At 38.0% G+C, this 14,943-nt stretch overlaps 1 protein-coding gene across 5 annotated transcripts; it reads left to right on the forward strand.

The window, feature by feature from the left end:
* Positions 1 to 5,727: 5,727 nt before the first annotated feature.
* Positions 5,728 to 14,799, forward strand: tnnt3b (troponin T type 3b (skeletal, fast)). 5 transcript variants are annotated; one of them, XM_073859096.1, is made up of 12 exons: positions 5,729 to 5,856; positions 7,435 to 7,590; positions 8,858 to 8,875; positions 9,727 to 9,745; positions 11,019 to 11,064; positions 11,171 to 11,287; positions 11,372 to 11,453; positions 11,540 to 11,649; positions 11,741 to 11,853; positions 11,951 to 12,041; positions 13,049 to 13,089; positions 14,448 to 14,799. In XM_073859096.1, the coding sequence occupies exons 1-12, from the start codon at positions 5,760 to 5,762 to the stop codon at positions 14,482 to 14,484; spliced, it is 927 nt and encodes a 308-aa protein (XP_073715197.1). In that variant the 5' UTR covers positions 5,729 to 5,759; the 3' UTR covers positions 14,485 to 14,799. The 5 variants fall into 5 exon arrangements, with proteins under 5 accessions (XP_073715200.1, XP_073715197.1, XP_073715198.1 ...); XM_073859095.1 differs by lacking the exon at positions 13,049 to 13,089 and adding an exon at positions 12,403 to 12,443 and having other exon boundaries at positions 5,739 to 5,856; XM_073859099.1 differs by lacking the exon at positions 8,858 to 8,875 and having other exon boundaries at positions 5,728 to 5,856.
* Positions 14,800 to 14,943: the final 144 nt, after the last annotated feature.

Genomic DNA, 14,943 nt, shown 5'->3' on the forward strand with positions numbered 1-14,943 from the left:
AAGGACCACACACCAGGATTGTAACTTAGGCCACTCAAAGAACCTGCAAGGCTCCTCTGATGATTTTTACAATATTTAATACAAAATAATACTACATTCATATATATATATATATAATCATAAATATAATAATTTAATGAAATTATTAAAAACTTTTTTTTTAATGATAATGTGCCTTTAAACTGGTTTACATGCATAAAACAGATATTTGTAAGACTTTTCCCTGGTATGCACTCACTAAGTTTTTAAAAACCATCAGTTATTTGTTATTTTTCCTATAATCATAAGTCTCGAAATAACATGGTGCGACCATCTGGCCATAACTGCTGTTTTGAAAATTACTACTACATTTTCTCAAAATGTATATTCTGCACTATTTGGCATTATTTCCAAAGTGATTTGTAATCATGAACAAAATAATAAAGTATTTATATCATATAATATCATGTGGTGTGATTATCAAGAACGCTATAATACTTTTATGATAAAATCCAGTAAAAGACAGGAAGCTGCATCATATACCAATTGTTTTATATATATATATATTTTTATTGGAGAATCAAGGATGTTACATTTTACAGAAAGTGAAACAGTTCTCCAGTTTTTTTATCTTTAACAACTAAAACCCCCCCAAAAAAAGAACCCTCCTAACACATTTATTCAGCCCTACCCGCCCCCCTATTTTGACAACATTCTGGGAGAACAATCTTTTTTCATTTTGTTTGTTACACAGTATTAAAATAAAAAGAAAAAAAATAACAAAAAAAGAAAAATTGAAGGATCTACACATTAAAAATTGCATATCCACATTTCAACAGGGCTTTGAATTCACAGTTTCGCAATTGTCAGTCAGGTTACTCATTTCCCACCACATTAAGGCAATTGACCATTATTTTGAATAAAAAAGAAATGAAAAAGAAATAATAAAATATGGAAACAAAGACAGGAAGAGTTAAATTGTAAAGTATAAAGGAGACTCATGCTTCAGGCAATACTTTGAAATTCTCAAAGTATGTCACAAAAGGTTGCCATTTTAAGTAGAAATTCTGGACGGACCCTTTCAGCGTAAATTTCACTTTTTCATCATATAGATGGTTTCAGCAGTAACAACATAAACAAGCGTCTGTCGCGGTCCGCATGTAACTTCCGGTAAACTACTTTAAACGTAGTTTATTTATATAACAAGCAAAAAAACAACACATAGATTACCTAGGAAACCAAAACATTGCTTATTTTCGACGAGGCATTTGTTCAAGAGATCAGTTTAGTAGTCAGACCATTAAAAAACGAAACCGGAAGTAAAGTTCGGATCCAGACGTGTATCACGTGGGTCCGATGAAACTGTCTATACCAATTTGCCAAGTTTCTGACTAGAGGGGATACAGCTACGGTCAAGTCTCGCAAGATGTTGGGTTTAGGGTTAGGCGGTAAGATTAGGATGAAAAACATTGGTCCTGGCTAGAAAGGATACAGCTATGGCCCACACCCTGTGAAATGTTGAAAGCAGCCCTCATCCGATGAGATTTCACAAGACTTTGGGGGTAGCTGTATCCTTTCTAGCCACAACCATTTGCCAAGGACCCATGGAAGCAGCAAGCAGGTTTGTACTAACTTTCTTAAATTGGAAATATAATACAGCTATGTGGTTACCACATTTCGATATCATGTGAATAACTTATTTCTACAAGGATACATTTTATTACAAATTTCATTGATAGGTTAAAGGTGCAATGTGCAAATTTTAGCGACATCTAGTGGTGAGGTTGCGAAATTGCAACCAACGCTCACCCCTCCCATTCGAAACACATGGGGAAGCTACGGTGGGTGACACAGGACAAAGATGTCATGATCTGAGACAGCAGAAAGTAACCATTCAAGCAATAATGTTTATATAGTGACGAAACTGAGAGGCAACCTTCTGATCTCTCTGATGAAGCCAATACGGAAGTGACTTAAACTGCAATTCATCGACTGGTCGCTTGAGGCTGGATCCAAAAAGGAGTCAATTCCCAAAGACCACCATGTTAAAAATGCCCAACTTTACCGTAGAAAATAATATGTTTACAGCCTGGTACAAAAAATTATATTAAGCCTTAAAGTTCTGCATAATTACGGGCGTGGCCACTTGAGTGATGGCTGAACGGCCACTGCTGTCACTAGAATCGAGCTAGGCGAGCGTGGTTTCAACAACCAACTACCTCAGCTTCACCCATGTCCTGCCTTTTTACCCATTTTAGGTTTTCCGCGACTGATTCGCGGTGACGCACGGCCAAGATGGCGAAGACAGGCAACGCCTACTTTAAGCTTCAAAAACAATCTTCACAAACCAATAGGTGACGTCACGGACACTACCTCCATATTTTTTACAGCCTATGGACGAAACACATACTAACTCTGTAGAGTAGTTTGTCCTTTTTGGACTACTTTAGAAACATGGCGGTGCAAAATGGCGACTTCCATGTAAGGGGACCCGCAGTGTAGATAGAAATAGCTCACAGGTCATAAAAATATAATACACCATTGAAAACATCTATATTATATTGCATTTCTGTCAATAGATCCTCCTAAAATGTACACATTGCAGCTTTGAAATGAAATGATGCACCTATAACCCATGTTGTACACATGTTTAATACATTTTTTGTATTGTGAAAATTCTGTGAAATTAAAAAATAAAATTTGGTTTAAATCTATTTTTTGTATGAAATGTATTGCTGCTTGATCTCTTTACATAGATTTTTAACAATATAATGTCTTTGTGTCATTTGGAGTGACCACTCATCATGTAATCATTAATAGCAATGAACTGCATTAAAATGAAATATATAATTTATGTGGCTAAAATACGAACCACTGCTGGAATATGTTAATTTAATTATATTTCTAAAACATTTTTATCAGTTTAATGTTTAATGTTCAGAAGAAATAAGTCTGTTAATAACATTTATAAAGGCAACTTATTTATACTGGAACAAATATATATGATAATTTTAAGATAAACCATGGTTGCGCCACATGACATTTTTAAGGCTACAGCCAAGTCATCTACAATCATATACATTTTGCATGCTTTTACATTTTTAATGCTGGAACAATTTCAACAGATATTATTTTTGTATTTTAAAATGGGCCTGTTGAAAATCCTTACACATCATTGACAATGTACTGTATACTGTAAGTGAACTTCATGCAAGTCTTATAGATTTGTTACAGTGTAAATTTTAGGAATTATTAATTATGTAATCAAATTTACCACAAACAGAAACAATGTTACTTTCAACATGTTGATGTATTTACAAATAATCATTGTAAAGCATACCCCACAGCCCACAACATCCACAAAAAAACTTTGTTTTAACAGTTTTACGCCCCTCTGTTTAACACACAGACGTGTTCTGCATACCAAGCTCATTTCTATAAGTGCACCGGGATCTTCGCATGTTTGCCTGCTTAACTTGGGCTTATTTTTGCTTGCCTTGTGCTACGACAGATATAGCAATTGGGCGTCTCACCCTTCCAAATCTTTCTGTGGGTCTCCTTATGGCTCAGAATCCCTCCTCCCAAGATCACTTCCTCAGCCAATGAGACTCTTTAGAAGATCAAGTATCAGTATAACTCAAGGACTTAATAGGTTTCAAAGTTTGCAGAACCCTGCAGCCCGTCTTCGCCATCAAGGCACTCTCTTCTTTCGGCTTTTCTGAGGTAAGGATTTGGTTAAATATTCAGTATCTTCAAATAAATCCAGGGCAAAATTGGACTAGTTTCCGTCTAACGACAGTTCATGGTGCTTTTAAATGTTAAACAGATTTTATGACATTTTTATACTGAAGTATTTCCTCAGTCCCAAATATTTTACTCTTCACGTGTAGTATATAATCTTTGTGAATTAATAATTGTGCTATGCTAAATGTGCATGATGGTACAATAAAAACTCTTTGAAGGCGATGTGGGATACACACTTAAGCTGGTATAGTTTAATACATTTGCCTTTGATTTAGGAATGAATACCTCTGTAAATAAGTCAGTGCTGTTTCCGTATGGGATGGCATTGTGTAGATAATACACACTGGGTATGATCAACCACCACAATGCATATTAGGATTTACACATAACTGTCTTTCTCTTTGCACTTACCTGTAGACCGTCACAAATGTTAACCATGACAATACAGGCTTAACAATGAACAGCTGACAGCAGGATAACAATCAGGACAGGGCAGTAGTATTTAAACAATGCTGTGATGATTTCTCAAACACTGATTAGACAGTTGCGTGTTTGGCATTACCTGTATGTTATAGTAAATCTGTAATAGAAATGCAATATAGCATTCACATCACGTCAGAAGTCTTTCCTTTAATGGCTCATTAGCAGAGACTCATGCCCACATAAGGTAGGATGGACGGCACTGAGTTCTGACTGACAAAATGAGAGAGAGCTGATGCTGGGAAATTTGATCACGTGCTAATCTCCAAATACTTCTGCAGCTGTGCTGGGGATCTGACTCACAACCCACACACACACAGAAATATACACACAAATACCTTTCTGCATTTTCATATTTCTATTAAAATGTTATTAAATAAGAATATTATTAAGACACTATTCTTGTTGGAAATACTTTATTTATTAATTAAACCGCAGCTGACACCACTCTGATAATGTATAATTTATTATTCGTTTTTTTATTATTTATTTTTATATCGTGCTGTTTTATATGCAGTTAACTAGATAATAAACAAGATAATAAAATGTTTAAAGCTTCCTTAAATACTTGGCATGGTAAGGTATCTCAACACAGCTGTCACTGCCTCAGTTTCAGTTTGTGTGATTAACCCTGTCACAGTGGTACTGAACACAGTTTAAAGAGCAAATATATTAAACATCCTGCCTCTCTCTGTCTATCACATACAGGTCTGTAGCTCCTGTCATCATGTCTGACACAGAGGATGTGTAAGTATTTTGATTTTTTTTCTTTAATATTTTTTTTTATTTATAATGCTCTATGTTCAAGACAAGATCAATAATACATATTTTTTCTTTCTTTTTTCTTTTTTTTAATTAGTGGGGGTAAGTAGAAAATTATTATTATTATTTATTGTCATTTATTATTATTATCTGTAGTCTATAACTTAAACCCCTGCTTTTTCAAATGGTTCAGGGAATCATTATCTAATTTCATTGTTAATTTATATAGGCTATGTAAAAATGTTAAACACCTTATATCAATATTATGTTTTTCACTCAGCATCATTGTTTTGGTATGTCAGCAGTTATGATTACTCTTTACGTAAAACAGTCAGAGCCTTGGTAATATATCTGTGCAGGTTTGGCTTTGCTCCATTTAATGCTAAACTCTTTTTTAAGATTATGGATTAAATAGTTCATAGATTAATATGTCCAATGCAAAAGCAGTGCCATGAATTTGCCTGCAGTGACTGATACTGTGCCACTTGCTGTCTTGACAGCTGTTTTACATATCTCATACTGCCATCTGCCACTGCTACTGTACAGGGACTTTTTTAGTAACATCTCTGGAGGCGGACCTGTCAGGAGCAGGGGCCGACGGCAGTATTAATGATGCTCATGTTACTGGTGTTCTCTGAAGTGAATGCTCCTGTGGCGTAGAGATGCTAAAACAGACCTAATGAAATAAACTTAAGTTTACAAAAATATCTTGGCTGTAAAATGTGCCCGAGTATTGAAATGAGCACTGACTCCACAGAACACCAGGAGGAAAAAGCTCTGCGTGCATTTAGTGTATGATGTTTTCTAATCATAATGATATGCAGACATTTTGTAACTGTTGTATTCCTTTACTGCTTTCTTTTCTGGCATGTGAAGATTACGGAGAGGAAGGTAAAATAAACAACGATTAATTAACAATTAAACAAAAGTAAAAACAATCTGGAGGGTTTAATTATTAACACGTCTTTCAACCAACTAATGCAACACAGTTTCCTTCTTCTGTTTGAAACTGACTGACATTGTCCTCATAAACTGTGAATAAGCAAACGGAAAACAATTGACTGAAAGCAGGAAATGAAAATGATTTGCTTAACTAATATTTGTCTAATTTAAAAATTTCAAATCGCTTCAAGTGTGCCTGGAGTCGATGACCTTTTGAACAAAATGCACAAGATCAAGTCCAATAGACTTAAAAATGGATCTGAATTAATACAAATTTGTTTTGGTTTTTAATGTTAACGAATGAGGCCACTAACAGGACCGCTCAGTTCTTGTGTTGCTGTTGAAAAGGTCATTAAATGACAAGTTCGGTGTTTTGCACTTGGGGCCCTGTTTTCGGATTGTTTGTGGTGAAGTGGAGCGGTTTTGACTGGGGTTTCGACATGTGCGGCTGCCCCGGGAATTTTCGGGTGTTTGTTGTTTCGCCTCCCACCTCTGCAGTGTGTGTGTGGGTGCACTGGAACAATCCTTCCTATTGAACTTTAGTTTACAAAGACGTGAAACCCACCGAGTGGTCGGGGGTGTTCACTGGTGTGCTCACACAAAAATCGCTGCAAAAGATGCTTTCCAACAGGTGTTTTAGCATTCGTTGTTAACTTGTGGACCTATTTTTACAAACGCCTCACACCCGTACATTCTTCTTCCGTTGAGAGCTAGAATAATAGACACTCCAGCCCAGGTGGTGGCGATAATCCGCCTTTGCCAATTGCAAGAATACAAACAAAGTTCCCGGCGCGGAGTAATACCGTACCTCACAGCACATCTAATACAAGTCAATGGAGTTGGACAAAAACTACTATAAAACCTGTTGGAGTGCGTATTTTGCGGCGATTTTTGTGTGAGCGTGTCAGTGGACACGCCCCTGGCCACTCGGTGAGTTTCACTCTTTGTAGGCGAGGGTTTGGTGCATTTTGGGAGGGATTGTTCCTGTGCACCTGTGCATCCGTTGTGGAGGTGGGAGGTGAGGCCCCAGGCGCCCGAGGGTTCTCGGGGCGGCCGCATATGTCGAAATTTCAGTCAATATTTTATCGTGAACGGTCTGAGGGCAGGGCTTTGGGTGTAAAATACCGAACTTGTCCTTTAAAATAACCTGTTGTGTCTATGTCTACGTTTTTTAGATGTTAGTATGTCTTTCATGTCTGTGTGCATAAAGTGTGGGCTTTACTTCAGACCATTGTCTGACAAATTAGAAATTGTACTTCTTATTCAGCATAAAGTAGGCAGCAATGGCTTTAAGACATTTTGGCTTTAGGAGAAAACTTTTTTTTTGGCATGTAATCCTTGCCCTTTCAGATCTCATGAACAGGTTCTCCTCCTATACACGTCCTCCCAGTCACCTATCCCATCTTTTCTCCTTCACTTTAACCAATTAATAATCTCCCTTATCTGACTACTTCCTTCTCTGCAATGCATTAACGGTTGCCAACCTTCCTTCCCCTGGTTGCTTGCTGCATGTGGTATTATCTGAAGAGGTAGTAGAGGTAGAGGTAGCTCCAGAGGCCGCTCCTGAACCGGAGCCTGAGCCTGAGCAAGAACCTGAGCCAGAGCCAGAACCAGAGCCAGAGCCAGAAAAAGAGCCAGAACCAGAACCAGAACCAGAGCCAGAACCAGAGGTGCATGAGGAAGGTATGTGGCATGAATATTCATTCATCCTTCCCATTTTCCCCAACAAACTAAAAACAGGCAGAACACCTGTTACCAATAAATCAACCGCATTAATACAGTCCTAGTTCCCCGGTATAGTTCCTCCCCTCCACCAACCAAACAACACTTTAACAACAAACTGGCGGTACCTCCTCTTTGTATAGGCCCACCGTGAGAATGAGGCCGTGACAGAGCTTAGATCTATGCCATTTCAGTCCCTTTCATTTGCCATTTGAATTGTTTATTGGAATTGGACAAATTTCCATGTTTAAACATGCACTATTTTCCAATTCAAATTCACTTGCAGACTGTTGGGGAATGAGCCGGAGCGATCGAGCTCTGATACTCATCATACCTAAAATTCAGCCATCTTCGGTTTGTATGCAGGTGGTCTGAGCTGACTAAAACTGGCTCTATTTTTAGGAATTAAACTGCAGCCCCTGCTCTCGCCTATTATAGTGCAGCTTATAACTCCAAAGTCTATGCACTCTTTCCATGCCATCAGAATTGTAATTGAGTTGCCGCCAGTGTGATGCTAATTCTAGACTGCATCTTGAGAAAAAATCTCTCGAAAAACTATTGCATGTATTAAAATAATTCTGCAACAAATGCTACTATATAAGTTTAAATGCTATGGTGTTTTATACAATTTTAATAGGATGCTTATTTAATTTAAAAAAGGTGAGTTTTTCAAAGGGACAAAAAGGCTATACTGTTAATAAAGTAACTTTAACTTCAAAGACTTAACACTGGAAAGGCTCTCTCTTTTACACACTATGGGCAACACACTTTACATTCGGTAAAAGTCTAAATTACGTAAAACAAAAACCTCAACTCTCATGCTGGGAGTGTCAAATGAGATGCCGTCCTTTGCTAAGTTGCTTTTTGTCCACTTTGAAAATCTAAGCAATGTTTTATGACAATCTGTAAACGTATATGAAGTTTGTAATAATGTTGTTGTTATAGCTAATATTTTTTGATTTGCTCATATTGAGGTGTCTCATTTGACAGACAATTTAAAGTGATATCTCAATGTATTTATCAGAAGAATATTGTTCATTTTGTTCTTGTCATTTATTGCTCACTGTATATTTACTGTAAATTACATAAGTTAACACCTCAATTTGAGTTTCCGCTCAGCTGAACTTTGCATCTGAGCACGCAGTCCTTATTAGGAGAGCAAAAATGACAAAAACGCAATATTAATGTTCTTTGTTCTACTTTTGCTTTCAACGCTTGATGCATGCAGAGGCCTATGAAGAGGAAGGTATGTTGGTAATTTTTATGTATTTGTCATTTCTGATTGGAGAGAAGGCATGGGGGAGGGGTTAATGCCTGCAATTGTGAAACTAGGTCCGCAACTTTTTCTCGTTACATCATCAAAATTGGGGAAACATAACGATGGCCAGTTCAACTTGAAACTGGCTAAATAGCAAGGGTGAAAGAATATGAAATGCTGCGCTGCTTATTTCTTTTTGCATGAATATGCCACACCAGTGGAAGGAGGAGGACAGGATGGTAGTTTTTATAGAGAGCGTCTGGTCTGGTGTGGCTTTTGCTTGTGTTTTGGGGTGTGAACATCAAGCCTGATGTTTAGGAGACATTGCAATGGCATAAACATCTCATCTAGCCCACCTGCATAGTCTATACAGAGTTTCATGACAGAAATTGATACAGATTTAGACACAGTCAGTCAAAAGAGATGGGAAAATGAATGAAGGTTGTGTCTTTTTCCAGAAAGTCTTTTGTGTCATATCCTGTAAAAGTGAGAAAGGTCCACTTGTCTGGAGTTTAATGTCTGTTTTTTACTCACGTACTTACAGTATAAGCACTATATCATATAATTTTTTAATGCATTGAAATCTTCTACTTGTTCTGATTGCCTCTATGTTTCTTTATGTATCTTCTTACTAACTTTATTAAAATGTTTACATGTAGTTTGCTTTTGTAAACAAACTTTTATAAAACCACGGCATTCTTAAAGCTCGGTGCTAAAAACGTCCATCACCGAGATGTTACTAAAAATAACACAGTGTTCACCGATATGGCTAACTCAACTCCCACTATTAAAACCTTAATAACCACGATGCATATCCCTCTTCCTTTCTTTCATAACAGAGGAGAAGCCCAAGTTCAAGTAAGTAGAACTGTCCACCAAACACTTATTTACAGCAGTAGCTAGTTTCATGTCTAGTGCCTATTCAGTAGTATAGAGTGCCGGAGGGATGGCGTATTTTTGTAGGCGAACCCGGAAGTTAGCGGGACACTGTTTCCTTCTGCAAAAAAAACTATTCATTTTACATATAGACCATAACCAAACAAGATAATCTTTACAGATGAACACAACTTTTATGAATTTGGAAGTCTAAATGCATTTAATAGAAAATTAAAGCTTAGCTTAAGCTACAAGCGAACTACACCATAGTCACTCGACTTCAACGGCATCACCACAAAGCTTACGACAATTCTTTCAAAACTTTGTAACACTTTTTAAAACATGTTCCCTAATAAGTAAATACTCAAAGGATGAATGTTTGTTCGAGAATTCTGCCCATGTTGCGCTGTTTTTGAGATCTTCATGCGGGAGGACGGTTAAAGTCCCCAACAATGTCTGTAGTCCTATATAGCAACTTGTTAGCAGCCACCTATCTTAAAGCAAGTAAAAGCTATAAAAAGTCTCGAGTGGAGATATTACTGGTGCGTTTTATGTCGTAGAATAAAATGTAAAAAAATATCTTGAGCTTGTATTAACCCAAGATCTTATTTAAAGGAAAACACCAAAACTTTTCTATATTTTACTATGTTCTTACCTCAACTCATGAATTAATGCATACCTATCTTTTTTTCAATGCGTGCACTTTTGGTCTTTGTGCGGCGCCTTGTGGGTGTGTTGGCATTTGGCCTGGCCCCGTTCATTCCTATGGCTCCAAACAGGGATGAATTTAGAAGCCACCAAACACTTGCATGTTTTCCCTATTTAAAGACTGTTACATGAGTAGTTACACGAGTAAGTATGGTGGCACAAAACAAAACTTTTGTTTGGAGCCATAGGAATGAATGGGGCTGGGCTGAATGCTGGCGCATTCGCGAAGCGCTGTACAGACATTGAAGGTGCACGCATTGGAAAAAAATATGCATGAATTCATCTAAGTTGAGGTAAGAACATAGTAAAATATTGAAAAACGGTAGTGTTTTCCTTTAAGGCGTTTAACCAAAACCCCATAAAAAACTGACTTCGGGACAATGAAACCGGAAGTGCTAAAATGCCTAAAAAATATGTCATCCATGCGGCACTCTATATATTCAGTAATACAATGGAAATCGTGGAGTGCAACACAATGCTTTATTCAGATCTTAAGTTTTGCTGAGCAGCCGTTGAGGTTCTTAGACTTTTATTTGACTCTCTTCAGACCAGCTGGACCTAAGATCCCTGATGGAGAGAAAGTGGACTTTGATGTAAGCAAATCCCATTGTTGGTGTTATGTCTGTATTAGGTTGTGCTCTATCTTTTTAACATTGTGCGAATACATGTGTGATTTCATATTTGTGTGTGTGCAAACAGGACATCCAGAAGAAGCGTCAGAACAAGGATCTCATTGAGCTGCAGGGCCTGATCGATGCTCACTTCGAATGCAGGAAGAAGGAAGAGGAGGAGCTTATTGCCCTGAAAGATAGAATTGAGAGTGTCGTGAGAATAATGTTATTTTTTCCAGGGCTGCCGTCCCAAATAAGCATGGTATAATGGACACATGTACATGTGCAGGAGAAACGTAGGGCAGAGAGATCAGAGCAGCAGAGGATCCGTGCTGAGAAGGACAAGGAGCGCCAGGCAAGACGTGAGGAGAGTCATTGCGTTACACAATGTATCATCGACAACAAACAATTACACATACTTCATACAAAATATTGTGTGTGCTGGTTTGATAGGAAGAGAGGCAGAGGAAGGAGGAGGCTGATGCTAAGAAGAGGGCAGATGAAGATGCCAAGAAGAAGTCTGCTCTGTCCAGCATGGGCTCCCAGTACAGCAGCTACCTGCAGAAGGCTGCAGATGCAAGGCTTTTCATTAACCTCCATACTGATCTATCACTCTATATGATCATAATGTGATGTTTGCACGTATTCCTGACAACAGGCTGATTCCAAGAGGGGAGGTAAGAAGCAAACTGAAAGAGAGAAGAAGAAGAAGATTCTGGCAGACAGACGCAAGCCTCTGAACATTGACCATCTGAATGACGACAAGCTGAGGTCAGCATAAAGTTTAAATTCATTGTTCACTCTGTGGACTCTTTTAATAGCTTGGGTATGGTGCTAAATGTATTTTGGTATGTATACGTGTATACAGGGAGAAGGCCAAGGAACTGTGGGACTGGATGTACTCCCTGGAGTCTGAGAAATTTGATCACATGGAGAAACTCAAGAGGCAGAAGTATGAGGTGAGGCAACTGTCAAAACCTTTTACACAATACACGGCTTCTTATAACTATCTTACCTTTGCTTCTTTCATTACGATCTGTTTATTTTACTAGGGGAAATCCACTTGTTTTTGCACCGCATCCTGGATGTGCTATAGACAATGTATAAACGCTTCATTTACGATTACTTTTAAGAAACAATTTCTTATATTGTCAACAACTGCACAAGGACATATTTCGGTATTCAACCTCTATGACGGCTTGATGTTAAATGAACACATCTGTCATATTGACAGTATATTGTGCGGGTCTGACTGTGTTTACATAGGATTCAGTTTATGTGTCATAGTACAGCTTTCAGCTGTGTTCTGCTATTCTACAGATTACTACCCAGCGTATGAGAGTGGAGGAGCTCAGTAAATAGTGAGTAATTTAAACTGTAGAAAGCAAAACAGGCTTTGGTCACCAACCGGGACCTGTTAGCATGATCTGCATGCATGAGACTCTCCGGTCTCCGAGGATCCTGGGAAACAGGTCAACTCTGACCACAGGTGAAGGGTTGAATGTACTATCCTTGTGAGGGATCTGTGAATGTGGTGAGCCAAAGCTGGGGCTATGTTGGCAACAATGAGACAAATCGATTCAATATAACAACAGCCTGAATGTTGTACAGTAATCCGGTGTACTATGGTGAAATCAATACAATATTCAATCAGTAAACATCCAATTGCACACATCCTAAGATGTCTAAGCTGCAGGTAAGTGTGTGTAATTGTTCAAGCATCATACGCTGTTGAGCGTATGCCTCCCTACGCAGGTTTTTCTCAACATTTGGCCATTTGTAATGAAAAATAATCAACATTTTAATCGACACACACACTATATGTGAGGTGCCTACACAAAGCTACTTCAATACATCCCCAACATCCCAATGTTGGCAAGTCCTAAGCATCAAGCAGTCACAATCCAGGATCCAGCCATTAAGGTAATAATCCATAGATTAACAAATGCGAATGTGTTATTTTCAGGTCATCTCTCTCAGAAACCGCATTGATGAATTGCAGAAACAGTAAGTAAACCATCACGGATGGACATCTTTCCAACTGAATTTACTCTAATATTACTTACCGGATTATCTAATTATTTTTACACTTAGTAAAACTCTCAAAGACACTGTCACAAAATATGCAAGTCATTATGGTAAGGACACATATGACTGTCATTAACAGCAAGGCTTTACAAAACATGTCCTGAAAATAGGTCAGTACACTTGAGGTTATAGTAGATATGGTAAGTATTTGGGACATTTTTGTAGCACTGTGACATCCAGAAAGCTTTGAGAGGGTGAGTCAAACCGAGTCCGACAGCAGACGTTTTCTGCGGTCATCTCATACAAGCTTATGTTACGATGATTGCTCAAGTGATTACAAACAATGAAAAATAAAGCCCAGCAAGTGATTCCCCTATATGATTACAAGCCAGTGAAGCACTTTTGGTGCCCCCCTTTTTAGAGTCAATACTGTATGTGTGACCCTGGACCACAAAACCAGTCCTAAGTAACACAAGTATATTTGTAGCAAAGTTATGTAAAGATCATATTCCATAAAGATTTCTTACTGTAAATATATAAAAAAATTGGGGTGGATGCCTTGCTAAGGAATTCATTTAAACAACTTTAAAGGCAATTTTCTTACTATTTTATAAAATGAATGTGAATAACAGAAAAGTGTCTATTGCAAATAAATAGACCTGAGAGAGCTCATTAAGGTTTTCTGTTCTATGGGCTTGTCTATTCTGAATCAGGCTTATTTTTCATTGATGTCTACTAAAGAAGTGTATAAATGTGTAAGGTATACATGAGGCAATCAGTGTTGTCAGTGTGGTGATGTGTAGATAAGTTTGTGCAGTAATCATGATTTGAGACTAAGACAGTCCTGTTTAACAAACTGACAGAGCTAAGAGAAAAGCGGTAAGTCTTGCATGGAGTGGACATTTGATGTTTTTATTTCCATATGCATGTCAGACATCATGTGGACACAACAAGAGAGGAACATCCTGCAGGACTGGACTGAAAAAACTTGTGAAAAATACACAACTATCAAAATGTGTACCCCAGATGTCACTGGGGTAGAAGCAGTAGGCTTTAATATGTACCATAATAAAAAAGTTCTCTTTGGTACCAGTGTTTACCAAACAAGTACTAAAATGAACTTTTTAGGTACAAAGCTGTACATTTTGAAAGGGTACAGCTGCAGTGACATCTGGGGTCTTTGACAGTATGGGCACTGGATGAAGTTTTCGTAGGAGATGGCACTTGATTAGATAGCTTAATCACAGATCCTTGTCCTGTAAGGTGTTGCTCTCATTTTCCACAACCAGGTGAGTAAAAAACATTACCTCTAACTCTTTCTTTGTTGTCATCTTCAGCTCCAAGAAGGGTGCTGCTGCTCGTCGCAGAAAGTAAACTTTCACAGAGAAATTTGCTTTCGTGGTATGAATGGCCTGCTGCCTGTCTCTTCAAGCTCCGCCCATTCTCAACAGGACTCTCTGACTCCACCCACAGCTTGCAGATGACCAGAGATAGTCAAAGGCGGTCTACCACTCCCTGCATGACATTAACAAAGTCCAGTTTTAGCAACAGTTGCAATAGGCACTTCCTCCACGGGTCTGTCTTTAGGTTCTCACCTTCTGTTTTTGTAAATAATGTTTTGGTTTGCCAGCTTTATCTGTTGCACTGTAACTGTCTGGCAATTCAATAAAATTATTCTTCAAGACTGAACGAACATTTATGTTTCTGATTATAGAGAAATATGAATTGTCAAATAAACTCTCACTCTCTGGAGTCTACATGTATTAAAATATTATGTCAGTGCCAGTGGAAGTAAATATTTCTGACTTAAGGCCCCCATTGTCCACAACAATA

This window comes from Misgurnus anguillicaudatus, chromosome 21, assembly GCF_027580225.2.
Source record: "Misgurnus anguillicaudatus chromosome 21, ASM2758022v2, whole genome shotgun sequence".
Taxonomy (NCBI): domain Eukaryota; kingdom Metazoa; phylum Chordata; class Actinopteri; order Cypriniformes; family Cobitidae; genus Misgurnus; species Misgurnus anguillicaudatus.